This window comes from Capra hircus, chromosome 5, assembly GCF_001704415.2.
Source record: "Capra hircus breed San Clemente chromosome 5, ASM170441v1, whole genome shotgun sequence".
NCBI lineage: Eukaryota > Metazoa > Chordata > Mammalia > Artiodactyla > Bovidae > Capra > Capra hircus.
The window spans coordinates 95,918,047-95,944,403 of record NC_030812.1 but is presented as its reverse complement, the minus strand read 5'-3'; the positions used below and the strand labels follow the sequence as shown (position 1 = coordinate 95,944,403).

Sequence of the window (26,357 nt, the reverse complement as noted above, 5' to 3'; positions counted from 1 at the left end):
CCCATGGACTGAGAAGCCTGGTTGGCTACAGACCATGGGGCCGCAAAGAGTAGGACACAACTGAAGTGACTTAGCATGCACGCTGTGACATACTTTGCTTATTTCTCAAAGAGGACTAATAAGAATCACATGCTCAAAGACATCATGACCCCACCAGAAAGGCTCAGTGCAAGTATGCGTTATCAAATTTCAAATGCCTCATGGTAAGAGCAGATGTATTAACAATGATGTCCAGGCAAAATTTTGAAGATGCAGGGGTTTTAAGAGAAAAAAAAAAAAAAAAGTAGTGAAAAGAATGCCTCCTTCCTGCCCAATGATAGGATGTTTTTGCTTTCCACGTGCTAAAGCAAGCCCGCCTGGAAGTTTATTTTTATAGCCAATCCAATTCTTTCAGCTACTCAAGGAGAAATTTATTTTCACATAAGAAAGCAGTGCTTGTAAATCACCAGCAGCTGAATTAAGATCTCTGAATGCTTTTTCAATTAGAGGTGGTGTAAATAAGACATTTAGGGCCTCCTGGTAGCTCAGTAGATAAAGAATCTGCTTGCAATGTAGGAGACCGAGGTTCAATCCCTGGGTTGGGAAGACCCCCTGGAGAAGGAAATGGCAACCCACTCCAGCATTCTTGCCTGGAAAAATCCCATGGACAGAGGAGCCTGGCGGGCTACAGTCCATAGGGTCGCAAGAGTCAGACACGACTTAGCGACTAAACCACCACCAAGTAAGAGGTTGAGAGACAGATCACTTTCCAGGCAATTAGGGGCCTGTGTTCTAGCAACACTGGTTAAGAGCATATAGACTGTGGAGACAGACAGACCTTAGTTTACTGCTGTTATGTGTGTACCGGTAAGTACAACGGCCTCAGCCAATCAACATGGCTCCTCTGCTGGGCGCACCTGGCTCAGGACAGCCCACATCCTTTACATCCAGGATTCATGTTCTTCCCTCTTCTGTCTCCACCAAACTGCGTCAAGGAACCTCAGGCAGGGGATCCGCCACTGCATCCTCTAAGCGCTGGTCCTCACCATCTTTTGACCCCCTCCCCTGCCCCTCTGGAAGGGGAAAGTCATCATGAACTCTTCCTCAATCCAAGCCACTCTGAGCTCTTTTCCAGTTGATGCAGCGAATGCACACGTTTCTAAGTGTGAAATAATCTAGATGGCATTGGCCTTCCTGAGTGTGCCCGGCTACTGTAACAGAACATCTAAGAAAATGGGGCGAAACTTCTGAAAATCCCTGTCCTGTTGCAGCTCTCTTGGACCTGTAAGAACAGCACACCTGACAATGGCTTAGGTCTCCGACGGCAAACAGAACATCACAGCCGACGGCACGGGAGAGGAGGTAAGTCTGCTGGGCTGCTGGCTGGGGAGCTGCTTTGAGAACATTCGTATCTGAAAGGATGGCCCACCGGTGCCTCTCCAGCTGCTGTCAAGAAATCCTGCAATGAAGGATATTTTCAAAGCACCCACCTTGTTGAGGACATCTCGCTGGCAGCCAAGATAGAGATTGGGCAGAATTCGGGTTGGCCCGATGTTGGCAACAGGTAAGCAAGGCTGAGAGATGCAGGTGGGGACTAGAGTGGACTTTCCTTCACAGAGGCCAGGGAAACAGCGGGAGAACTCGGCAAACCCACCTAAGGATAGACATGGTAAAGTTATGCCATGCACAGAGATGAAAATCAGCCTTCTGGTAACCAATCAAATAAAGCTGTCTGAAAAGAAAAAGCAAATCCCACAAATGCAGGTGGATCCTGCCGTACACGGATCCCTGGCTACAGCTGCTTGCTCTGGGGTACAGGCCAGCAACAGCCCTGGCTTGCAGGGCCTCCAAAGGGGCCCAGGCCCTGAAAGTCCCCCGCCCTTTTCTGTGTAACTTAAAGAGGACGGAAAGTAAGCAGCAAATAACCAAGCAGAAGTAAAACGGGGATATAACAAATCCTCAACTGAGGCCAGGTGTTATTTCTTCAAAACACAGTTGATCAACTTAAGTTTCTTTCAGAATGAACTTTTAAAATCTTCCTACTATGTAAATATTTAATTTCAAAGATACCACATACACCCTCTACTCTTACAAATATTCTCCCTATCGAGGGTTTCATAATTACTCGCGATTCCGGGGTCTCCTGTTCCTTTGCTGGGCGCTCACTATAAACAAGGGCTGACAGACCCTAACTGCTCAGGGTACATACAGAGGCCTTGGGGGAAGATTCCTGGACTTGGAGGAATTCTGTTTTTTTCTAGTCCTGTCCTTATAATGACCCATTCATGACCTTTATTAGGTCACAATCTTGCTACTGTTAACGACAAGAAACCCACTGGCTAAGGAGACACTCACCTTCTCTGGGAAAAGAAAAGATGAATAAGGTCTTCACTGGTTTTTCCAATCTAAATACTCTTTGTGATGCAAATCCAAACCCAGGAACTGAATACATTTTGATACATTTTCAGATAAGTCCCTCCCTATCCAGCCCTCACTATGTACAAACTCAGGAACCAAAGAGACTCAGAATATGTGAATGTCTGTGTGCGTATATTTAAACAATTTTTAATTTTGTACAGGAGTACAGCAGATTAACAATGTTGTGATAGTTTCAGGTAGCCACCAAAGGCACTCAGCCATAGGTACACACATATCTATTCTCCCCCAAACTCCCCTCCCATCCAGGCTGCCACATGACATTGAGCAGTGTGCCCTGTGCTATAGAGTAAGGTCCTTGTTGGTGATGCATTTTAAGTATAGCAGCGTGTACAGTTTTAATACTATTAAATTAAAAAACAATTCACTTGTTGAGAAGATAGAGCAGTCCCACTCTTACCTCTTTAAACAAGCCTTAAAAGGGACCTGCAAATCTCATTAAATATTTACCTCCATCTCCTTGAGCTACATTCTACACACCTTTCCCTCCCTTCTGGATACATACGAAATACACCCTCATCAGCTGCACCAGTGCAGGGAGCTGACACCTGCACCTGCAGAAGGAGAAGTATACCCTTTTTTATCCCGTGTTGTTCAGGGCAAGGGTCAGCAGGACCCTCTGGACACCCGTGTGCATCATCTGTGCTTACCGTGGCATGCACAGTGCAGCCAGCTGGATGGCAGCAAGTTAGTGCCAATAACTTGCACTTGCCAAATGTAAGTGTCCGTCCCGAGCCTCCAACCCAGGGGTCTGGACTGTTTTTATTCATAAGCAGTTTGCTTGTAAAGCTCTTATGGGAACATGGGAGACAGAGTAGGAGGTTCCATTACAGAAACCCTACTTCCTTCGTGGAACCGACGGGGTCCTCAGGGTCTGCACCTGCTCAGAGTGAAGATTTCATGTCTTGCCCTTTCCAAACATCCTTCCAGCCACACAAAACTCACTGTCAACTTACATGCTGTTCTCTCACCACCACCAGCCTATCCCACACAGTCTATGTACACACACAGGGTATACAAACCACACACACACACAGGGCATACGAACCACACACACACACAAACAGCATACAAACCACACATACACACAGGGCATACAAAGCACACAAGCACACACGACATTCAAACCACACACACAGGGCATACAAACCACACACACACACACACAGGGCATACAAACCACACAAGCACACACACACGGCATACAAACCACACACACACACACACACACAGGGCATACAAACCACACACACACACACAGGGCATACAAACCACACACACACACACACAGGGCATACAAACCACACACACACACACACACACGGCATACAAACCACACACACACACACACACACAGGGCATACAAACCACACACACACACACAGGGCATACAAACCACAACACAGGGCATACGAACCACACACACACACACACACAGGGCATACAAACCACACACACACACACACACAGGGCATACAAACCACACACACACACACACACGGCATACAAACCACACACACACACACACACACACACACGGCATACAAACCACACACACACACACACACAGGGCATACAAACCACACACACACACACACACGGCATACAAACCACACACACACACACACACACGGCATACAAACCACACACACACACACACACAGGGCATACAAACCACAACACAGGGCATATGAACCACACACACACATGACCGAACATCAGAGGGAAGAAGAACACAGGCCGCTGTACTGAGTTCTCGTCCTGGCTTCACCATGTTCTGGTTGTCAGGTCTGCACAAGTGAATGACGCCCTCTGGCTGTTAGTTTTCCTGTTCCTAAACTGGGAGCAGTGATCAGACCCCCTCACAGAGCTGTCAGAGGATGGAGAGGATGGGGCCAGTCAGGATGCCTGAGAGCTTGTGCCTGCAGAGGAAGCGCCCCACGGCACAGGCATCAGACACCCAGTCCCCAGCCTCCTCTGTGGCCTTCCCCCATCGCTAGTCTGCGGCTATTCCTCAGCAGGACCCGCCTCAGACAGAGCGAAAGCAGCAGTGCTCCGAAGGCTGCATCTCCCAGAGTCGGCTCTGGAGCACTGACCTCCAGCAGGAAGCTGGCAGACGGGGCACTGGGACCTGAAACACCACACGGCATTTCTCCCTAGGAGACTCACAGCTCACATATTAAAAGCTCTCTGAGGAGCCTAAAAACCTCTAAGGAAACTGGTTTGCTTTCGTTTAATTCAAGCTTCCCAAACTTATTTGACCATGGAATTTCCCCTCCCATTTTATATCTTTTAATAGCTGGTGGAACTCACAGGAAACATCAAGTTAAGGCCGTTGCAACTACTGAAATAGAGTAAATTGGAATTTCCACACTTACGAGTATAACCCACCAGCTATCTCAAAAAGGGATCAGTTAATACAGGCATTTCCTGGTAAGATGACAAAGAATCTGCTTGCAATGCTGGAGACCCAGGTTCCATCTCCAGGTCTGGAAGATCCCCTGGAAGAGAGAATGACTATCCACTCCAGTATTCCTGCCTGGAGAATCTCATGGACAGGGGAGGCTGGTGGGCTACAGTCCATAGGGTCGCAAAGAGTTGGACACAACTTGAGCAACTAACATGTCCACTTTCTTCCCTTTAATACAGGCATATGTATATGCCTCTCATGATTCAGGATTTATAATTTTGCTTCTATTTATGTTTTGTCCTTTTCAGTCTCTTAATGGCATAATACAATCATTTAAGGTGAGTTTTTTTCCCCTCAAGTAATTCTTGTAAAAACAAACATTAAAGAATCTCAACATTCTTGGCCTATCTTACGCTTGCTTACCCAACACAGTAACTGACAGCCGCAATTCTGATTACAATTTAATTGAATGGGTTTAAATTTTAACTTCCAGTGACTTTTGTGGTTCTGGTATTTCTCTAAGAAACTGCTGTCATATTTTTTTTTTCCTATTCTGGCTCCAGAACAGTTCAGGGGATGGTCTCTCTCATTTAAATCCAACAAAACGGGAGTCTACGAAGTGTTCTCAGAAAACAGAAACCGGACCATCGAAGGAATTCCATTTTAAACTTATAAGTCATCATATTTACAAATAAGTCATCCTAGAGTTACTGAACATGTACTATGTGACAAGCATTGCTCTAAGCACTTTACAAGTTTTGTTTGATCGTTACAACCCCTTGAAGGAGGTGCCTGGGTTATTCCCATTTCACAGATAAGGTAACTGAGGTTCAGAAAGGCACAGACTGATAACCAACAGGGCTGGGATGTGAGCTCTGGCAGCCCAGCTTCAGACTGTACTCTCATTGGCTGCATTAGACCACATTTCTAAAATGCCATGGAATTAAGTGCCATGTTGCCTAGAATGTGAGCAACGTATCTGCTGACATCTCTGGGGTCCTGCCTCATTTCAGCGTCGTTTCACTAGGCTGGAAATGGCCAAGGCCTCTCCCAAACAGACAGAAGAGCCGTGCTTCCCCCTAAGCCACGTGGCTCAGAAGCGCTGATGAGGCAGAGAACAGAGAAAGTAGCTTGACCAGAGACGCAAGAGCTCTGTAAGCTCGAGGCGCATGAGACCAGTAGCAAAACCAAGGATGGACTGGGGCTAGCGGCTGGCTCACGGTCACAGTCTGTGAACTGGTGGTGAGGCTGTCCTGCGTCTTGGTGACTTTCAGCCCGTTCCCTCCAACAAACTACGTTCAGAGGGGATAGAGTCTCTAACAATGGTAGAGTGAGAGTGGCCAGCCTGGGCTGTTCCAAGTCCAGCTCTATCATTCATGCTATCCTAAATCACTTCTAACTTCAGTGGGTCTAAAAAAGTAAAATGTGAGTGCGGTGCTAGAAAATTCTAATACAGAAAATAGAAAGAAAACAAACCACAATTTAGCATCAGAACAACCCCCCCCCAGAGCCAAACAAAACAGGAATAACGTGGTAAAACACATCATAAAGCAAACAGAACCCCCCCTTTTTTTAAACAAATTTTTACAACTAATCTCTAGCAGCACAAACCCAAACAGCCTTAAAATATTTAACAAATTTCATTGAACTCAGTGCTCAGTCTGGCTTGAAATGTCCCAAACCAGGACTCCTGGTCACTTCCACAGGAGTCTACCTTGGCAAAGAGTGCATTTCCCCTGATCTTTATCTCTGACAATGTTCCACTCTGCTGACATCCGCCTTTATTGACAGTTTTTTCCATTCGCTGACCTTTCATTCATTGCTGGACTCCAGTGACCCTGGTTTCATTTCATTAATTAATCACAGATGAGACACCTCCTGATCTACCCAAACCCTCGAGAAACTATCTGTGGCTTCATCAGCAACTCAGTTTTGAAATATGTCTAAAATGTCCCTCTTCCTCTATTAACTAGATCCACACAGGGAGAACAGTACAATTCATCTACGTGAACTCTCTGTGACAAGGGGATGACAGACGCAGAGTAGAGAGACGTCTCGGCCCTCGCTCCTGACTCTGGTCCCCGGATCCCAAGTTAGAGTCTATTATGCCAAGAAGGCACAGTGTCGGCTCAGGATCCCTTTGTTTACTGTGAGACCAGAACTGGAAAACTGTCACGCTCTTGAAAACAGTTTTAAAATAATTTTTAAAGTTGTCAAAGGTTTGACTCAACCGTCCAATCTGGCCAAATTTCTCCCATCCCTGGATTTTATGCTGCTTATCGTCTAGGAATGGAGAAAATAGAAAGTCAGACAACCCATATGTTCTTCCCTAAGACAGACCTGAATCTCGGAACGTTGCACCCACTAGGGCCTCTTGTGAATGCTTGTTTTTAAAAGGAAGGAAGACACATATGCAGACACCCTGGCCTGTAGAGAAACGGAGGTAGGGAGACCAGCAGACAGACACACAGACAGCACTGGCCTCTACAGCTCTGGACAGATAGCCAAACAGATTGCAATGTTAAAAATCCATATTCTGTCTGTTGTCCACTACTTCACCAGGAGAATGCATGTCTATAAATAAAAACATACATATTACTTTGGAAAGAGAAAACATTTGGTACAGCTTAAAGGCATTCATGATTTGTATGTTGCTTTCTTCTCGCTCAGCCAAGAAAACACTTCTTAAGAACACCTCCTTCATAATTCCAGCCATAAATATAATTTTCTATAGGAGCCAATGTTAACCACCATCCCATTTTCATAGGGAGAAAAACTGCCAAGTAAAAGAAAATATACGTAAAGAAACACCACTAAACAATTCTAATTGGTCATCTTTCTCTTTCTTCTGACCCTGGCAGTTATAAATCACAGCGGTGTTTCTTAAAAGTATATTTCCATAATCAACAAATGTAGCACTGTACTACAGATGAGTGATGTTAATTTTCAGATTCAAGTTCTAAAAATGCATCCCTATCCTTGAAGTCAAACCAGAGATAAACATCAACTCCATGATTCTGAAGACATTTCACTGCAGGAAGAAATAGAAGGCTGCCCACTTATGCTTCAGTTCAAACAGGCAGCAGATCTAAGAGCTTTATCAGCTGTGTGCACTAAGTCACTTCAGTCGTGTCCAACTCCTTGAGACCCCGTGGACTATTGCCCACCAGGCTCCTCTGTCCATGAGCTTCTCTAGGCAAGAATGCTGGAGTGGGTTGCCATGCCCTCCTGCAAGGGATCTTCCTGACCCAGAGATTGAACCTGTATCTCCTGCAGCTCCTGAACTGCAGGCAGATTCTTAACCCTCTGACAGCTACCCAAACTGTGAAGTGGGATTCAAGGCAACCCCTTCCCACACTGGGGATGAAGTCCATGGCTATATACAGAAATCTGTTTACACAAATCTCCACTTCATGAAACACATTCTTCTAAAAAGTCACATGCAAATTTAAGTTCCACTCATTAAATCATTTTCACAGTTTACATAGTCTCGTAGGTTTTCAATATAGTTTTCATGTAGTTCAATCCTTTTGCAAAACAAAGTTCCCTTTTCTGTGGCATAAATATGACCCATTCATCTACTTATTCTGGAATGTATGTGAAGGAATGAAATGGAGTATTCCTGTGTCTGTACACAACAGCTCTTTCCATACTGAAAGTAAAATCTGGGCTTTGCTACTGCGCAAAGGAGACAACCCTAATATCAAACACTGAAATGTTGAGATGTGTATCTTGGAAGTACTGGGTTGGCCAAAACGTTTGTTCAGGCTTTTCTGTACACTGTCATGGAAAAACCCAAATGACGTTTTTGGCCGACCCAGCATGTTAACTGCTCTTAAGAATAATTACTTTGCACTTTTAGTCTGAAGTGTCTGCTTCAGCCAACTTTATTCTTTAACCATTTAAAAATATTCAAGGATGGTCACAATTCTCCTGGGGTCTGCAGACCGTATATATGGAGAGCTGAAACTAGTTACATAAAATGAAAAGAAGAAGAAACGCAATGTAATTACGTATCTGCAAAGAAAGCAAGCAAAAATATGTAACTGTGGGAATACCCTGGTGGTCCAGTAGTTAGGACTCCAGGCTTCCATTGGAGGGGGCATGGATTTGATCCCTGGTCAGGGAACTAAGCTGTGTGGGTGAAAAAAAAAAAAGTAACTGTACTTTTCCAGTGTTTTCCAGTGTACAAAGGTTGGTGTAGGGAAACCCAGCCACATAGGAGGGCAGAGAGCCTGGCACACTTTTCTTAGCAGCATCAGCAGCAACTATATCCTACCTAGTTAACTGTCTGCTGAGCAGCACAGAAGAGAAAAAAAATTCCAAATGATGTGGAGCATTTATTTTAAACTCTTATTCCACCCTTCCACTCCCTCGAGAGGAAGGGGGCAGACATGCATTTCTGTGAAGATCTTCCCTCCAGGAAGCCTGAGAAGTAGCCTCCATCTCATGAAACCTGCCCCATAAATGACACTTCCAAGCTCCCTCCGTATGAAGTCACCAATCACCCGGCACGGCAGGGATGGGACATTCCAGTTGTGGATTAACATCATTATCCAACACAATAAATGACTTAAAATTTTGCAAAATACTAGCATTAAAAAAAAATCACTAAATACTAAAAGAATGTAACTTATCAGAGTTCTTATGACTCATAATTTCTAAAAGTTGCATTCCTTAAGATAGTGTTATCTAGATCGATTCAACTGGCAAAATCCTGAAGTGTTGTTTAGTAAAAGAGTTCTCAGAAGATGTTGACTGACATTTTTTTTTAACTCTTTTATTGATGTTTTTAAAGTTATTATTTATTTATTTTTTGGCCATGCAGAGCAGCATGTGGCATCTTAGTTCCCAGACCAGGGCTTGAACCTGCACCCTCTGTATTGGAAGCACAGAGTCTTAATCACTGGACCACCAGGGAAGTCCCTGGGCTTTCACACTGGTGATATGTAACAATGCCCAGAGACTCTTTCTCTTAAAACACACACACACAGAGCTAGGCAGGACTCTTAATAAATCCCTTCACACAAAGATTGTTCTGAAGAGTACAGCCAGAACAACCAATCAAAAGGAATTATGGCCAGAACCCACCCGAGTGAAGGCAGTGAGCACTGTAAGCAGAAGAGAGGGTCAAAGGGGCCACCCGCTGAGTCCTCCGGTGACTTGAAGACACAGCCCAGCGAGCAGCCGCCGGGGGCTTCCTGAAGAGGCAGGATGTAGAAGGCCTCTGAGGTGGTTCAGGAGATCATCTTTGCTCTGGTGGTGGTGGTTTAGTTACTCAGTTGTGTCTGACTCTTTGCGAACCCAGGGACTGTAGCCTGCCAGGCTCCTGTCCCTGGGATTCTCCAGGCCAGAATACCGGAGTGGGTTGCTATTTCCTTCTCCAGGGGATTTTCTCAACCCAGGGATCGAATCCGGGTCTCCTGCATTGCAGATGGATTCCTTACCGAATGGGCCACTCTGTAGTTCACCTGGAAGTCAAGACTTCCAAGGTTGCATTTGGGAACTTGAGGTCCCAAATTCCAATCTAACATTTTCAACCCTCTTTTGGGCATTTGCACTTGAAAGACTTATTGACATTTTAAAAATAAATTCCAAGCCAATGTCTGGTTCTCTTTCACTCTCTATCCCTGTACCTGTCGGCCCCATTCTCCCAGTCGCGTTAGCAGCACCCTCCTGGCATGGCAACACTCGAATTTGCCTTTGCGACGTCTGTCTGTCTGTCCCTGCCTCATCATCTCCCCTACCACACCCCTGCCCGTGAGCTCTGAGCTGCATCACTGGATAAATTCAGGAACAGCTCTCTTTGATCCACCTGTCCTTTCCCCAACTGGCTTCCACTCTGTTGCCCAATTAAGCTCCTAAAATAGTTCTGATGTAACCTGTGCTCCCAAATGCCCAGAGAATGCAACCCAAAATTCCTGGTTAGCCACTCAAGCCCCTTCATCATCTGACCCCGCTCTTCTGTCCACCTTCACTGTCCCTGCTCCACCCACCACATCCCAGGTCCAATCGTCTTCCTCCTGTTTCCCCAGCACACCTGTGTGGTCTCATCTGGCCATTCAGTCCTTATGAACCAGAGGCTGGCACGGATCACAGCTCTTCTCCAGCTGCATATGCCATGGTTTTCTTACCGTGACCAAGAGAATATACACTTTACCTTCTTATCACCCACACTGACTCACCACCAAAACAAGCTTCATGATACAATCCTCTCTTACCATGGAGCTGCTCTCTAGTTTCAATTCTAGTACTCTGTTGCGTTCTTAAAATTCTGCTGTATTAAAAAACAACAACAAAAATCTTCCCTGATCAGTGTATCTAAATATGGTCTTGCCAACTTAGAACTTCTTTAAAATACACAGCCACAGTACTACCCTGACAAGCCGGTGGTTACAGCCCCACGCTTCCACCTCAGGGAGCACGGGTTCCATCCCTGATCGGGGATCTAGGATCCCACAAGCCGTGCAGTGTGACCAAAAATACATATTCGTTGTTTGTTGTTTAGTCACTCAGTCATATCCGACTCCTTCGCGATCCCATGGACTGCAGCCCACCAGTCTCCTCTATCCATGGGATTCTCCAGGCAAAAATATAGGAGTGGGTTGCCATGCCCTCCTCCAGGGAATTCCTGACCTAAGCATTGAACTCGCTCTTCTGCTTGGCAGGCAGATTTTTTACCACTGGGAAGCATACACATATACATATATATGAATGTATATACAGCCATCACATGGCAGTATTTTCCACTGACCCGGTCACTGTGAATTCTCATTCCGTGTTTGTGGTGCCCTCCTATCTCTCCAGCTATAACACGCTGCGAACTGTGTGTAAGAATTGTGTCTCACACTTGTTTGCAATCATCTCCGGATTTCGCACAATGCTTAGCATATAACTAAATGTTTACTGAATCCTTTCTTGTTACAATGAATAGCTGTTGATGGACATAAATCTTGTGTATGCTTGGTGTTCAAAAGGATTTCCTGATTCCACTCAGCGCCGAGAGCTCTGTGGGCCTGGGTGGGAGCCAGAACCTCTTCCTACTCCTCCTCTGAAGCCCCAGAGGACCCTCAGGGTGAGTGAGGCAGCTGAGAGCAAGCAGAACATTTCTCTGATGTCAAAAAAAAAAAAGGAGGGAGACCTGGTAAATGCTGCCTGCATCATCCAGAATCCCCGGTGAGTCCTCAGGTGCTTCTGTCCTGTCTAGGGAACTTCCCTCAAGAGACAGGCTCAGGCCTTCAGACCCCGTGACTTCCAGGGCTCAGGGGACCATGGGCAACAGCCCTCAGGAGACAAGCTGGACCAAGGACAGACTGACCCCCGCTGAGGACAAAGTGGCTGCTGTCTGTGCCCAGGGTCACCACCAGCAGGCAGGGCCTCCTGAGACCCCTCACCCCCATCAGGAGACAATGCTCTGGGAACAGGAGTCTGGTCTCCAGAGAAGGGATCCTCAGAGCCCAAATGGCCTTTCCCCCGTGAAGCTCAGGCTTCTAACCCACACCCACCCTGAGCAGCCCTCCCGTGAGCCCACTTTGCTGTGTCCGCTCTAGCAGCCGTCCTCCTCTGGGGCCAAGTGCGCAGCCTCCCCATGGACGTGGTGGAGCATCAGGGAGGTAAGGGGCCCCCGACTGTCAGCCAGACAACACCAGAGGCCACTGGCATCTGCACTTGGTTGAGAGACGGACTCGAGGCTGGGTTGACAGGACCCTGGCGATCATGCCAAGGGCTGTCTCTGGAATGGACACTTTGGTGGGACAAACTTCAGCCAATCAATCAGATGAGCAATTAGCTGACTACAGTGCGTGGCCAGAGGAGTGTGTGTGACAGAGGACATGCACCTCTGTCTGGGGACCAGGGAAGGTTGGAGGGCTGCCGTGAGTCAAGTGGGAGATTGACCCAGATATGAGGGAGAGGGGGGCACATCAGGGCAGAGAGGGGCGCCTCAGGGCTGCAAGGCTAGGGCACCCGAGACCCAAAGAACTAAAATACACACACAGAGCAACCTGAGGACGGACAAGGGCCTGAGACGAAGGTGTGAAGGCGGGCAGAAGCTGCCACTGCAGGGCCCCGGAGTCAGGGAAAGATTATGGAATTTACCCCCTAAGTGCTGGTGTGTATTAAGCCAGGGGGTGATAAAAGCAGGGTTACATTAATAATATAAAACAGAGACGTAACGCTGGTAAGAGAGTGAGTAATGGGGTGGGGGGAGACGGTGGACAGGGTGTGTGAGCACTAAGGAGGCCCTTGGGCAGGTGTGGAGAGGTAGTGTTGGCTGGAGTTGGTAGCAGAAGTACAGAGCAAAGAGGCCAGAAGAAAGCTCTGGTGGCTGAGAGGTAACGGGTGTCACTGAGTCTCCAAGGCATCCCAGGCCACCCCAGCCTGACCGTATTTCCACTCAATTCCCCTTCCTCTCCGTCACAAAAAGTCTATTCTGTCTCCTCCCTACTCTTAAAATCAATGTTCACTCTTAACATCTGTAATCACGTTTCCCTTCCTTTCAGTTAGTCCACCGAGGTCCCTCCCCCTCGCCCCCAAATCTTACTCATCTTTCAAGGTCTGATCAAAATTCCACCGCTGTCACCAACTCTTCCCCAAGCCCGGCAGGCGACACCCAGTCACGCCCTTCACCAGCTGGCACACTGTCAACCGCACCTCTGTTTTGTCCACTTCGAATGTGGGACTCCAAATTAACTCTGCATTCTTAGGTACGGGGGTGAGCGGTGTGCTTTCCCAGCACCCCGTCCCCCAGGCGCAGCCCAGGGCCCACACAAGGAAGCCCTTGGACACTGAGAGGCTGGCTGAATGGATAAGACACAAATGACATGATCAGGTCAGGGGAAGACTGATGTCACTGTTGTCACCCACGGGGCCTCTGGGTGGCTTGTGCAAGGTGTCACGGTGAAGAACCATCTCTAGCATGGTCTGCAGTCCAGCTGTTGAACAGAAGCAGCCCCGGGCATGACGTCTGAGGTCCGGGTCACTTAGGGAGTGACACAGCTGTCTTGTTACCGTACCGGCAGGTAGCAACTGGAGAAAAGGGGCTCTAGTCTGGATAAGCGCATGCAAACTGAGAAACGGAGCCAGCAAATAGACGGCAACCAGGGCGAAATGGAACCGAGTTTTAGTCTGTTTTCAGTGGCTCTTGGTCACCGCAGCTTTTTAAACATGAGAAGAGGCAATTCCTGACTTACTGCGGTACTTTGACTAGACCCCATTAACACCAATCTGTTTCACCAGCTACAGCAGGATCGAAAATGCAATGATTGAAGACTTCCCCTCCCTAGACACGGGGACAGAAGAAACGCCCCGTGGGATAAGACAACAGACGGTGGCACCAGCAAATGTGTAAGCGGGAGGGTCAGCTCCTGCCCTGCTTCCACGTGGCAGGACGGTGACCGGTGCCACTGAACCAAAGCAGCACATTTCTCCCATCAAAGGCCTAACCAGGCCCGACCCTGCTTAGCTTCCCAAATCAGATGGGATCGGACACGTTCAGGGTGGAATGGCAGTAGAAAGCTGCACATTTTGTACACAGAACTGCTGAGTCTAGATTCCCGTTAAACTGGAAGTGAGTGAAGAGTCAAGCACATTTTTATTCACTCCCAGCTCTAACCACACTAGCAACTCTGAATCAGAACAAAGAAATACATACTTGGCCTTTAGCAGACATTCATCGAAGACCTTAGCTGTGTTCAGAGACGAAATGTTTCTAAAAACCCTTAGCACCACACTTGACACTGATCCCCCTGGTGAGTATCTTCTATTGTTACCCAGAGTCATAATTCAGCTCAGAACAGAATAGACTTTTATTTGATGATTCCCCCTGACTGAAAAAGATTAATGCTTTAAAATGTTATATACAGTGTATTTTTATATGTTGCTTCTTTCATACAACGTGAAGTAAGAATATGACTCTGAAGTCCACAAAGAAGCTAAGGGAAGGCTACCACGAAAAGAAAGCACAGACTTGACCTGAAGTGGGCACCCCTGATTCTCAGTCCAGCCTCCTCAAGGAATTCCAGAAGACTGGGCACAGAGCTTGGGGAGAGCTGGAGAGAGTCATTAGTAGTGTTAGTTGCTCAGTTGTGTCTGACTCTTCTGCAAACCAATGGATTGTAGCCCACCAGGCTCCTCTGTCCATGGCAGTCTCCAGGCAAGAATACTGGAGTGGGCTGCCATTCCCTTCTCCAGGGGGTCTTCCTGACTTAGGGATCGAACTCGCATCTCCCGCATTGGCAGGCAGATTCTTTACTTCTAGCACCACCTTAGAAGTCCAGGGAGAGTCATTCCTCATTTATAAATGAAAGGGCTGAGATCTGTGATTCAGCTCCAGGGTTTTTTTTGCTTCAAGACTACGCTGTGCCTCATCACAGGACAGAAATGAGGGCTGCATGGACCTCTGCTCAATGTTATGGGGCAGCATAGATGGGAGGGGGTTTAGGGGAGAGTGGGTGTGTGTGTGTGTCGCTCAGTCGTGTCTGACTCTTTGCCACCCCATGGACTATACAGGCTCCTCTGTCCATGGAATTCTCCAGGCAAGAGTACTGGAATGGGTTGCCATTCCCTTCTCCATTGGGGAAGAATGGATACACGTATATGTATGACTGAGCCCCTTCACTGTTCACCTGAAACTACCACAACATTGTTAATCAGTTATACCCTAATACAAAAATTCAAAGTTTAAAGTTTGGGGGGAGGGGGGACGAAATGAGTGCTGGAGAACGAACCAACTGCTGTGGGTCCCTTTTGCTCTTACCCAGAGTTACAAGAGCAAAGAAAGAGAAGGAAATAATAGAAGAGCATTTTTATCTGTAGGTTGATCTTTATTTCTAGAAAATTAACCCATTTATTCTCCATTATGTTAGCACACACAAAAATGTCCAAATTCAGAGGCTTTTCTTTTTTTTCCTAATATACTTATTTTCAATCTGGCACCCTTAGAAATATAATAGACAAAGGCAAGTAGAATTAAGTAATATGATGAATAATTAAACGCCAAGAAACAAGATTAGCTTTTACAGAGTTTCCTGGAAGTTAACAAGACCAAAAAAGTTGATCAATAAGTCAATATTGGCAACTGTTTATACCCATCAGTGATGAGGAAGAACTTTCCAAAGGGATCCAAGTTCATTCTTTTTGGCTAAGATGAGGCTACAACTCACAGTAAAATAAATGCTTTAATCCTCTGAGGGGTGAAATAATGCTATGGTTTAATCTGGCTTGGTTACTGGAAGACTTTATAGTTTAGTCACTAAGTTGTGTCCGACTCTTCTGTGACCTCATGGGCTGTAGCCAGCCAGGCTCCTCTGTCCATGGATTTCCCAGGCAAGAGTACTGGAGTGGGTTGCTATTCCTTCTCCAAGGGATCTTCCCAACCCAGGGATTGAACCCATGTCTCCTGCATTGGCAGGTGGATTCTTTACCACCGAGCCACCAGGGAAGCCCATTGGGAAACTTGTGGTTTGGTTTAGTCACTAAGTCGTGTTCGACTCTTGTGGCCCCATGGACTGTAGCCCACCAGGCTCCTCTGTCCATGGGATTTTCCAGGCAAGAATACTGGAGTAGATTGCCATTTCCTTCTCCAGAGGATCTTCCCAACCCAGGGATCGAACCCAGGTCTCCTGCACTGCAGACAGATTCTTTACCGACTGAGCTATGAACTTACTAGTGGCTAAATAATGAATTGACTTCATATAAACATTTGCTTCAACCAGCCTCAATTCATATGGATTCGAGGCCGTGCCTCCTCCTGTGAGTGGCGTTAGGTTTTCTAGAGCTGTCAGTTCCTTGCCACAGTTCATTATTTCAGTACTGCTCAATTGTACCAGGGTTTTTATTAGATCTTAAAGCCATGCTGAAATCTACTTAAACGATGGAAACATTTTTGTATTAGATGCCTTTCCCGTACAGCTGTGTATTTCTTAAAAGACTTATTTATTAATTATTATTCTGCTGCACTGAGTCTCTGTTGCTGCACGAGGGCTTTCTCTAATTGCAGACAGTTGTGGTGTGCCGGCTTCTCGTTGCTGTGGCTTCTTTTGTTGTGGAGCACGGGCTCCGGGCTGCGCAGACTTCGGTAGCTGATGCATGTGGGCTCTAGAGAACAGGCTCAATAGTTGTGGTGTGTGGGTTTAGCTGCTCTATGGCAAACGGGATCTTCCCGAGTAAGGGATCAAACCTGTGTCCCCTGTGTTGGCAGGCGGATTCTTAACTACTGGACCACCAGAGAAACTATATTTTTGCTTTACCTGAATGAAGACAACTTGCCTATCATTTATTTCAAAGTACTTCAAATTCTTGCTACACTTTCCGATTAGTTTCATCATTGTTTAATGTAATGACTTATTCTAAACTAAAAAAATAAGTCGTATGGAATACAAACAGTCTAAACCTACCTGTGAGCTGTGAGCTAATTTATATATCAGATATTTATTGAAAACTGAAAAAGTGCTTGGCCTTGTGGGGAACACAAGATGAACAAGGACAACGTCCTTAGCTTGAAAAAGAGAAACCGGTAGGGGAGTTAGGAAAAAGAGAATCTGGTAGGGGAGTTAGGCTAACAGATGAAAAAGATACGTGACAACACAGGTTTAAAGGAGATTTTAAGAAAATAATCAAAGATGTGCATGTGGCAGATGTCTATCAAATATTAATCACTTGGTTTAGAGTACTGGCTGGGCTTAAAAGGAGGGAAAGTTGATCAGGCCAGGGTCAAGGTCCCTGGCCAAGCAGGCCCACAGATGTAGTCAATACAGGCTGAGTTCACTGCAGAATCAGGTCAAAGTTTCAGGATTGGAAAGTCTTACTGATAATCAGCTGTTAAAGTGGCTTAACAGAACCCCTTTCCCTGGCAGAGAAGCTAAAGTTTACCAAGCTAGCCCATCCCAGGGCCAGACCTGCTGTTCCATACGGAAAAATTAAGCCCAGAACCCCAGTATTGCTTCCACTGTCAGGAAGACCTCACTGTTAATGTCCATGTAACTAGGTCCCACAGGTAAGTCTGGGTCTCCTCTTGCTTGAGGGAAAGAGCTTGTTAAGATACTTCTTCTACCAGCTCCTTGGGGAGGTCCTCTTGTTCCCTTTCTCCAGAGTCATGACTCTCTGAGTAAGGTGGCCCCAAAAAGGAGAATGGAGCAATTGTGAATGGTCACAATTCCTCTCCTCATATATAATGACTATAAAAAGCCATTTCACGTGTCTGATACTTTCTTTCTGAACAATCTCAGAATAGCTAAAAGCTCTAACGTGATGGAGAGATTACTGCAAGAAGCCACTTTGTCTTTCCATTATCAAATCCCCATGGAGCCAACAAGCATACCTAACTGCTGAAAGCATCAAGGGGCAGTTTGTAGTGAAAACTGTCTCCAGCGACCCTGTCATTTCCCGCAGCACCTGTGGGGCGCTAGTGTGCTTGTCAGTTATTTCCCTTCCAAACAAAATTATTGAAGAAACATGTGTGGGTGTGTCCTTCTACCCCATATCCCTGGGATGTCCTCTGACCATCTGGACCTTGGCAAAAAAAAAAAAAAGAGCCAAGAACTGACAGCCCGGCCTTCCCCACCAGTCTCCCACTAACTACATTCTTCTGTCTACTCTGAGGAACAGATACACTAACCAAGAAAATGTCCAACTGGCCAGAGGCCTTTGGATGGCTGGGGAGGCCTTTAATCATCCAGAACCCTCTCTGAGGTGTCCTAAGAAATCCGGCTGCTCAGAAACTCCCAGAGAAGGCCATTCAGTCATTGAAGCCACCTTTGAAGCTAAGAGAAATACCGGATTCTGGGGTGTGGATGGTGACACGGAGATACACATGTGTGGTTCCTGGAGCTGCCTCAGTGAGCCTCCGTTTAGGCCTAGGACACATCCCTGTGCAAAGGGGAGACGCTGAGGGTTCTGACCCAGCACTGGCCCAAGGGTCCCTAGGGCTGATCTAGATGATCGGAATGAGTCCTTTTACTTCCTTGCTTTCCAACGAATGCCCCTCCCAAAGCTGGTAAGAATGTGGCTCATAAGAACCTTCCAGGTAACAAGGGCATATTCCTGGAGAAAGGGGAGGAAGCTACTTGAGCAACTAAAACTCGACATGAGCTCATTCCTCCGGGAGCATCTGCCCAGCCGAGTTGTCAGGTCAGAGGCCCGCAGGGAAAAATATCTGAAACAAGAGCCAGGTGGGATAATCACTTTCCAGGTGTGCCCTGTTTAAGAAAAACCTTGGTACTGATGATATGATTCCGAGGTAAAGTCCCACATAGTGGCCCCAGGAAGCATGAACTGCAGTCCTAAACTCAGCAACTGAGGTCAGTGGAACTCTAGTAACAGTAAGAAGGCTGAGTGCCGAAGAACTGATGCTTTCCAACTGTGGTGCTAGAGAAGACTCTTGAGAGTCCCTTGGACAGAAAGGAGATCAAACCAGTCAATCCTAAAGGAAATCAACCCTGAATAGTCACTGGAAGGAGTGATGCTTAAGCTGAAGCTCCAATAATTTGGCCACTTGATGTGAAGAGCCGACTCACTGGAAAAAACCCTGGTGCTGGGAAAAATTGAAGGCAGGAGGAGAAGGGGATGACAGAGGATGAGATGGTTGGATGGCATCACTGACTCAATGGACATGAGTTTGCGCAAACTGTGGGAGATAGTGAAGGACCCAGAAGCCTGGTGTGCTGCGGTTCATGGGGGTTGCAGAGTCGGACAAGACTTAGTGACTGAACAAGTAACAATTGTCAGATTTAACACAATTACACTCCCAGTAAGAGTGCGCCTACCATTCATACTGCTGTGAATTCTCCATTACAGAGTTCTGAGAGCTACATTCTGAGACACGCTGGCTTCACTTAAGGAAAGAATCACAGCATAGAGGAAACACGTGGCAACAGATGACCTGAAAGTGACAGGTAAACTACGCTTACTCTTAAGAACAGCAGCAAAAGCTGGTGAGAGAGAACTGGAGACGCGGAAATCTTATTTAAACCTTCAGAGAGTTTAAAAGTGATAACACACCAGTAACTGATGATTCTTCTGACAACTGAAATACCTGTACCTCTAACACATAATTGCCAACATCATCAAGGTCAACGCAACCTCCGTGCAACAAGAGACAAAAGGTGTGAAAGTGACCGTTTCTGTCAATATTTTGTTTTCCTTGGGTCAGATTTTTGAAGGTACGCTTGCCGATCACTGTGGTAGAACCCAATGTACACATAGCAGCTTTGTGGCAGAGGTTACCACGCACTGTCAAACTCTATTCCCCGCTCTGGGAGACCATGTGAGTGGAAGGGCTTAGGTCCATCTGCCAAACAGGGGAAGCCAAGGATGAACAGTCGGCTTTGGAATTCAATGAGACAGAACTCCCACACCACCCTCCTTGAGGGCAGATATAAAACAGCCTTTACCATGTACTTTATAAAGTCATCTGGTTGCTTAGCATTTGCAAGTTGAGACTTAGTTGTGAAAACAAACCACACAAAAATACGTAAATTAGTTTGAAAATACTCCCCCTAATTATTAGAAGAAATATTCTATGCACATTCTCTTCCTATCTTGTTGTACAACATGTCCAGGACAGGCGATCTTATCACCCAGAGTCCAGTTTAACCAAGGTTCACATTGAGCACTGGTCGGGTTCTTGCCTTGGGGTGGAAGCTGAGATGCAGATTATGCTGTGTTCACAGACTGCAGGTGAAAGAAAAAGTCCCAGATAGAAGCAGCTGGCTTTGAGCCATCTGTACGGGCACACAGATCTGCGTGGCCTTCTGGCTAATAAACAGCGAATGAAGAGGCATTTGAGCGAAATAAAAAATGCACTGGCCAATGGGGAAGAACAACCGTATTCAGTCAAAAGCTACAAAAAAATCATTTAATGTGATGACCTCAAAGCTTCATCCATCAGTGCTTTGAGCTCACTGTGGAATCCTGCCCGCTTACAGGATTCGTGAGATCCTGAGTCCTCTCGCTCCTGCCCCAAGCCTTACCTGCAAGCAGGTGCACAGAGCTGAAGCTCTTCTCCAGTTTACCCAGGAGGACAGTGAGAAAACAGTCTGAAGCCAGAGAGGCCACATCCTGGGAGCTCTGATCGTACACGACAACCTTCTGACTGCAGTCAAGGTCGACCTACAACGTAAACGTGAGGCTGTGAGGAAGGAGGGTGAGGAACAGTCTCCAAATCGCTGCCACTGGGGCAAGTGAACTGCTTCCTGTCTTCATTCATAACCTGAATATCAGAGGGAGGGGACATAGGTAGACTTATAGCTGATTCATGTTGGTGTACGGCAGAAACAGCACACTGTAAGGCAATTATCCTCCAATTTTAAAAAGTTTTTAAAATATATTTAAAAATATTTGAATAAAAATGAGACCTGGTCAATGTACTGGATAAACCAGACATACAAATGGTTTAAATGCTTGCGAAAATCAGCTTTCATAAGGCAAACTTGATGATGCTTCTGTGTAACTGTGCTCACAACTCCTTAGCTTTAAATCCATAACACTGTAAAAAGGGAATGAAAAGCATGCACAACACAGCAGCACGCAACACAAACATAATGACTCTTGAGCTGAAGAAACAGTGGTTTCTGCATAGTAACACACCAGTTGTTTAGTAGAGCTAAAGCATGAATTCATTTTTATTCCTGAACAAAAGAAATCACCTTGCCTATCACAACGTGAAATTCTGGTATCCTAAGAAAAACTTGCCTTGAAGATCCTTAACTTCTGATCATTACCTTCCCACAAATGAAAAGTACTTCTAAAATAATTAGTTTCTACTTCTTTTCCCAGGGCACTTGAAAACAATGACTCCCTTTCATTATGTTTGTAAACAACAAAAAACAATGTGCTGTGCATGCTCAATTGCTCAGGTATTAATTGTTAATAACACATATGTAATATTACATTTATATGTAATTACTAATTGAGTATTAAAATATTGTATTAAACATAACTTATTTGTGACTGAATTAATAAAACAATTGTTTTAACATTAATAGGAAAACACAGCACGTGATCAAATTAAAACAGGTTACACCTTTCTGTACAGTTCAGGAAAATTCTGAGCAGGGACACTATTTAGAATTAGTGAATTATTTCGAGATATCATAAGGTACCAAAGTTTAAAAAAAGCAACCAAAACTTCCCCAAATTACGTTCTCTCCTGAAAAAGGGGGCTTCATTTAAAATAGATCCCCATTCACTATGTTCATTTATTTTCAAAAGGAAAAGAAAAAAAGCAAGCATGTACCTTATGTTTGGCCGAGTGCTGGATGAGCTCCGTAATTAACACTTTGTCCTGTTGCAACCTTCGCTTCATAAGCTTGGAGCAGTTGATATTAATGGCCTCCAAAATGTGGGACGTATTGTATTCCACGAATGGCCGGCTATCAATTAGCAGCACTTTTTCCGTTCCACTTTCCAGCAGAGCCACCAGCCTCTCAGTAACAATTTGAGTTCCAATCATCTCATGGGCCATGACAACAATAAGTCCTCTTTTCCCACCTCTTCCTTTAATTTGCCACGATGATGTAATGGTGGTGTGCTCAAAGGCTCAGCCACTCCATTGTACTGAAGTGTGTGAGGTCAGGCTGGTGGTGACTGGATAGAGCAGAGTTAAACCCATTTTCGGCGAGAGCCCTCCAAGTGAATGTCTCTTTCTCTTTCCCGTTGATGTGTTCTCGCAAAGGCCTCCGTCCACAAAGCAGCCCCTCACATTTGATTCATAAAGAGATGACTGGAATAACCATTCCAACAAAAGATGCTTTGGGGCGGCCAGTGCATTACATCATTCTTTACCTCTGTTCCCTCGCTCCAACAGCTTGCCACGGGGCTGAAAAGCCTACACCGAGAGAGAATGACAGACGGGAAACAAAACACGGGGGTCAGAGAGAGAAAGAGCAGCGGATTAGAGGGACTGTATGATTCATAATATTTACTCCATTAATCTAATTCCATACTTGACGCACTGTTTCATGTGAACAAACAAACAAAGGACAAGTAGGTATGGCTTCAGAAAACATACTTAACGATAATTCACTTTCACCTCAAAATATAAAAACTCAGGGATGACAAAAGAAGACACAGTCATGAATTGTAACCACCTGGGGGCCCAGAACTGATGGACTTATGGTATGAAATTAAAAAGAGCTATAAAACGCCACTTCGGGTATCTTTATTCCAGATGGGGTTCCTTCATTTATTTGCTTATTTCTTGAAAAGAGCACAAAGAAGAGCAACCAGGGATCAGGTTAGCAATCCCGTGTTATCAGGACAAAAAGGCTCTTCTGATAATGGGGGTGTGTGTGCTGTGAAGATTCCGTTACACTGCCCTCTGGGAGAAGAGGCAGTAACCCGGGAGGTTCTGTAAATTTTGGCCACCTATTAAGGCAGACGGGGGACAGAATGACCTATATGCTTGTCACACCAAGTGCTGAACTTGTTGCCGGGGTCTGTGATGTTCTCGCTTCTCTCCCGGCAGACCCACAGCTAAGACGCTGGCCTGGTGCCCTCCCAGCACCTCGCAGTTCTCCTTTTCTTGTACCTTGTTTTTACGAATCTCATGGACTCCCAGCCTCAGGAAACCTCACAGCTTCACTGTGGACTCTAAACCTAACAACCCAGGCAGACAGAGTTCTGAACAGTGGCCCTGACACTTCCTATCCTTTCGTCGTTCAGTCACTCAGTCGTGTCCAACTCTTTGTGAACCCATGGACTGCAGCACGCCAGGCTTCCCTGTCCCTGACTGTCTCTGCTGCTGCTGCTAAGTCACTTCAGTTGTGTCCGACTCTGCAACCCCATAGACGGCAGCACACCAGGCTCCCCCATCCCTGGGATTCTCCAGGCAAGAACCCTGGAGTGGGTTGGCATTTCCTTCTCCAATGCATGAAAGTGGAAAGTGAAAGTGAAGTCGCTCAGTCGTGTCCGACTCCTAGCGACCCCATGGACTGCAGCCCACCAGGCTCCTCCATCCATGGGACTCTCCAGGCAAGAATACTGGAGTGGGTTGCCATTGCCTTCTGACTGCCTCCCTACTCTTCCTAAATTCCTAAGACAGACCTTTTCCTATTAACACTAAATGGAGTTTTGTGCCCACCGCTTAGACCTCACCCTGACCTTCACTATCCTCATGTTCCTATCTCCCCAGTCCATCTCTGCTTATAGGAAATGCTCTGCTACGTTAAATGAGACATCCACTGTTGGCATTCAACTTCTAGAGGATAAACTATCTGACAGCAGGTGTTTGTATTATATTTCTCACCTCCACAGTGCTGTGCACATAAGATATTCAATTAACACTGTTAAAAGTAAGTAAAATTCTGTTCCAAAAATGACTTAAGATACTGAATAATTCATATTTGATTAAATGATAGTAGAACCCCTCAGGGCTTCCCAGGTGGGGCTTGCGGTAAAGAATCCATCTGCCCATGCCGGAGACTTAACAGACATGGGTTCAATCCCTGGGTTGCGAAGATCCCCTGGAAGAGGAAATGGTAACCCACCCCAGTGTTCTTGCCTGCAGAATCCCATGGACAGGGAGCCTGGCAGGCTACAGTCCACGTGGTTGCAGAGAGTAGGACATGATGAAGGGTCCTGAGAGCACTGAGAACCTCTCAATCATCACTGAGTCCTGTTTCCCAATCTCAGACTTACAAATTATTGGGCTGGCCAGAGGATCGTTCGGGTTTTTCCATAAGATCTTAAAAAGATCGACAAACTTTTTAGCCAACCCAATAGGAACTGAAGCCTGGAGAAGCAGGAAGAGGTGGGATGGAGAGAGGAGAGGTCTCGCCCTTAACTTCGGACAAATCATATTAACCTCTCAACCACATTCTCCTCATATACAAAATACAGATATATAACATCGGCTCTGTCACCCCACAGAGTTTGTTTTGAGGATGAAATTATCTCAGTAATCTCAAGTGATTAAGTCAGAAAGCAACCCGTCACCACACAGAGGAAGGAAGGAGAATGCTGCAAAGATGCCAATGGTGAACACAGGTGCCTTGCAGCTGGAATGTGAAAGACATCCCTCAGCAGATAAAAACAGAGAAACTCCATGTTCCTCTCGTCCAGCTTCAGCCAGGCTGTGCCCCTTCTCACAAGAGTAAGACACACATGGAGTCAGAAGGCACCTGAGGAACCACCTCGTCCACCCTCACATCTTACAAATCAGCTCCACGTAATACATGGTTTCTCCGTTTCTCATCTTCATTACAAGAATGCATTGCTTTTAGTACAGCCTAAATGGCAGTCAAGCACAAAAGTCATCTCTACTACAAGTGAAGAAATCAGAGCAGAGCATTTGTCCTCATTGACCAACCAACGTCTGTTTGCAAAGCACCTACCCAGGGAGTTTCTGAATCGCGTCCTGCCTGGCGGGGGACACAGTTCACAGCCATGGCAGGACCTCTGCTCAGACAGCCTGACTCCCGTCCCCCTCCCAGGGCTCCTACTCCCGGGTAACCCCATTTTCCTAAGAATCCGCTCCCGCAGCAAAGCTGCGATGAGACGGAGTGATGCGTCTGGTCCATGCGGGAGCCCGGGCAGCACAGGAGGTGGAAACCCGAGAAAGGGAGCAGATGGACAATGGTCCGAGCCTCGGAGCCGGACTGGCTCCTCTCAATGGTGCAAGTCACTCGGGACAAAGCAGTATCTGGGTTAGCAGATCCAGGCACGAAGGAGAGAGAAGATGGCAAAAATGTGAAAACGGAGTTAGAAAGCTCTTGTGTTTGTTTCCCTTCAGCCAAAAGCCCAAATCACTGAAGCTGAAGGCAGCTTGCGGCCAACTGGTCCACCAGGAAGAAAACAGTCACTCCAGACACAATGACCACAGTCTGCAGTCCAAGACAGAAAAAGACCCTTTTCCTTACCAGGAAGAGGTCTGGTCAAAGCAGCCCTGACATGAGGACGTAACAGAAACAAAGAATGAAGGTGAACTGAGGATAAGTTACACCTTTCAAGTTGTACTGCAGCCAATTAGAGCTCTCTGACGGCACCTTTACGGGCACGTCTGATTTTCTGTGATCCCAGGTGACTAAGAAGAGGCTGAGGCTGCCAAGGGGGTGTGGAGGGAGGGGTAACAGTAGCCTTCAACCTCATTTACTTGCAGCTACAGAATTCTGGGGAAGTCTTTACCCTGTGCTACAACTCTAAGTTCAAAATTTTCATGAGGGGTGGGAGATGGGAGGGACATTCAGGAGGGAGGGGACATATGTATACCTATGGCTAATTTATGTTGATGTATGGCAGAAACCAACAATATTGCGTTTGCTGCTCTTTCTGAAGAATGTCAACACTCTGAGATCAGGAACACATTTGTAACTGGTTTGCTCTCAAAATCTTTGGTGTCAATTAGGATTCAAAAGGGCTTCCCTGATGGCTCAGCAGGTAAAGAATCTGCCTGCAATAAAGGAGACACTGGAGACACTAGTTCGATCCCTGGGTCGGGAAGATCCCCTGAAGAAGGAAATGGCAACCCACTCCAGTATTCTTGCCTGGGAAAGTGCATGGACAGAGGAGCCTGGCAGGCTACAGTCCAAAGGGTCGC

At 46.3% G+C, this 26,357-nt stretch overlaps 1 protein-coding gene across 4 annotated transcripts in view; it reads right to left on the bottom strand.

Annotated features, from left to right (window-relative positions):
- DUSP16 (dual specificity phosphatase 16) overlaps positions 1-26,357 on the bottom strand; it is a 107,409-nt gene that overhangs the window by 27,311 nt on the left and 53,741 nt on the right. For all 4 annotated transcript variants that reach the window (XM_018048468.1, XM_018048465.1, XM_018048466.1 and 1 more), the window contains exons 3-5: positions 22,059-22,649; positions 20,794-20,932; positions 1,470-1,633 (exon numbers count right to left, since the gene is read on the bottom strand). In XM_018048468.1, the coding sequence (XP_017903957.1) occupies positions 1,470-1,633; positions 20,794-20,932; positions 22,059-22,286 (531 nt within the window). In that variant the 5' untranslated portion in view covers positions 22,287-22,649. The remainder of the gene's footprint in view (positions 1-1,469; positions 1,634-20,793; positions 20,933-22,058; positions 22,650-26,357) is intronic.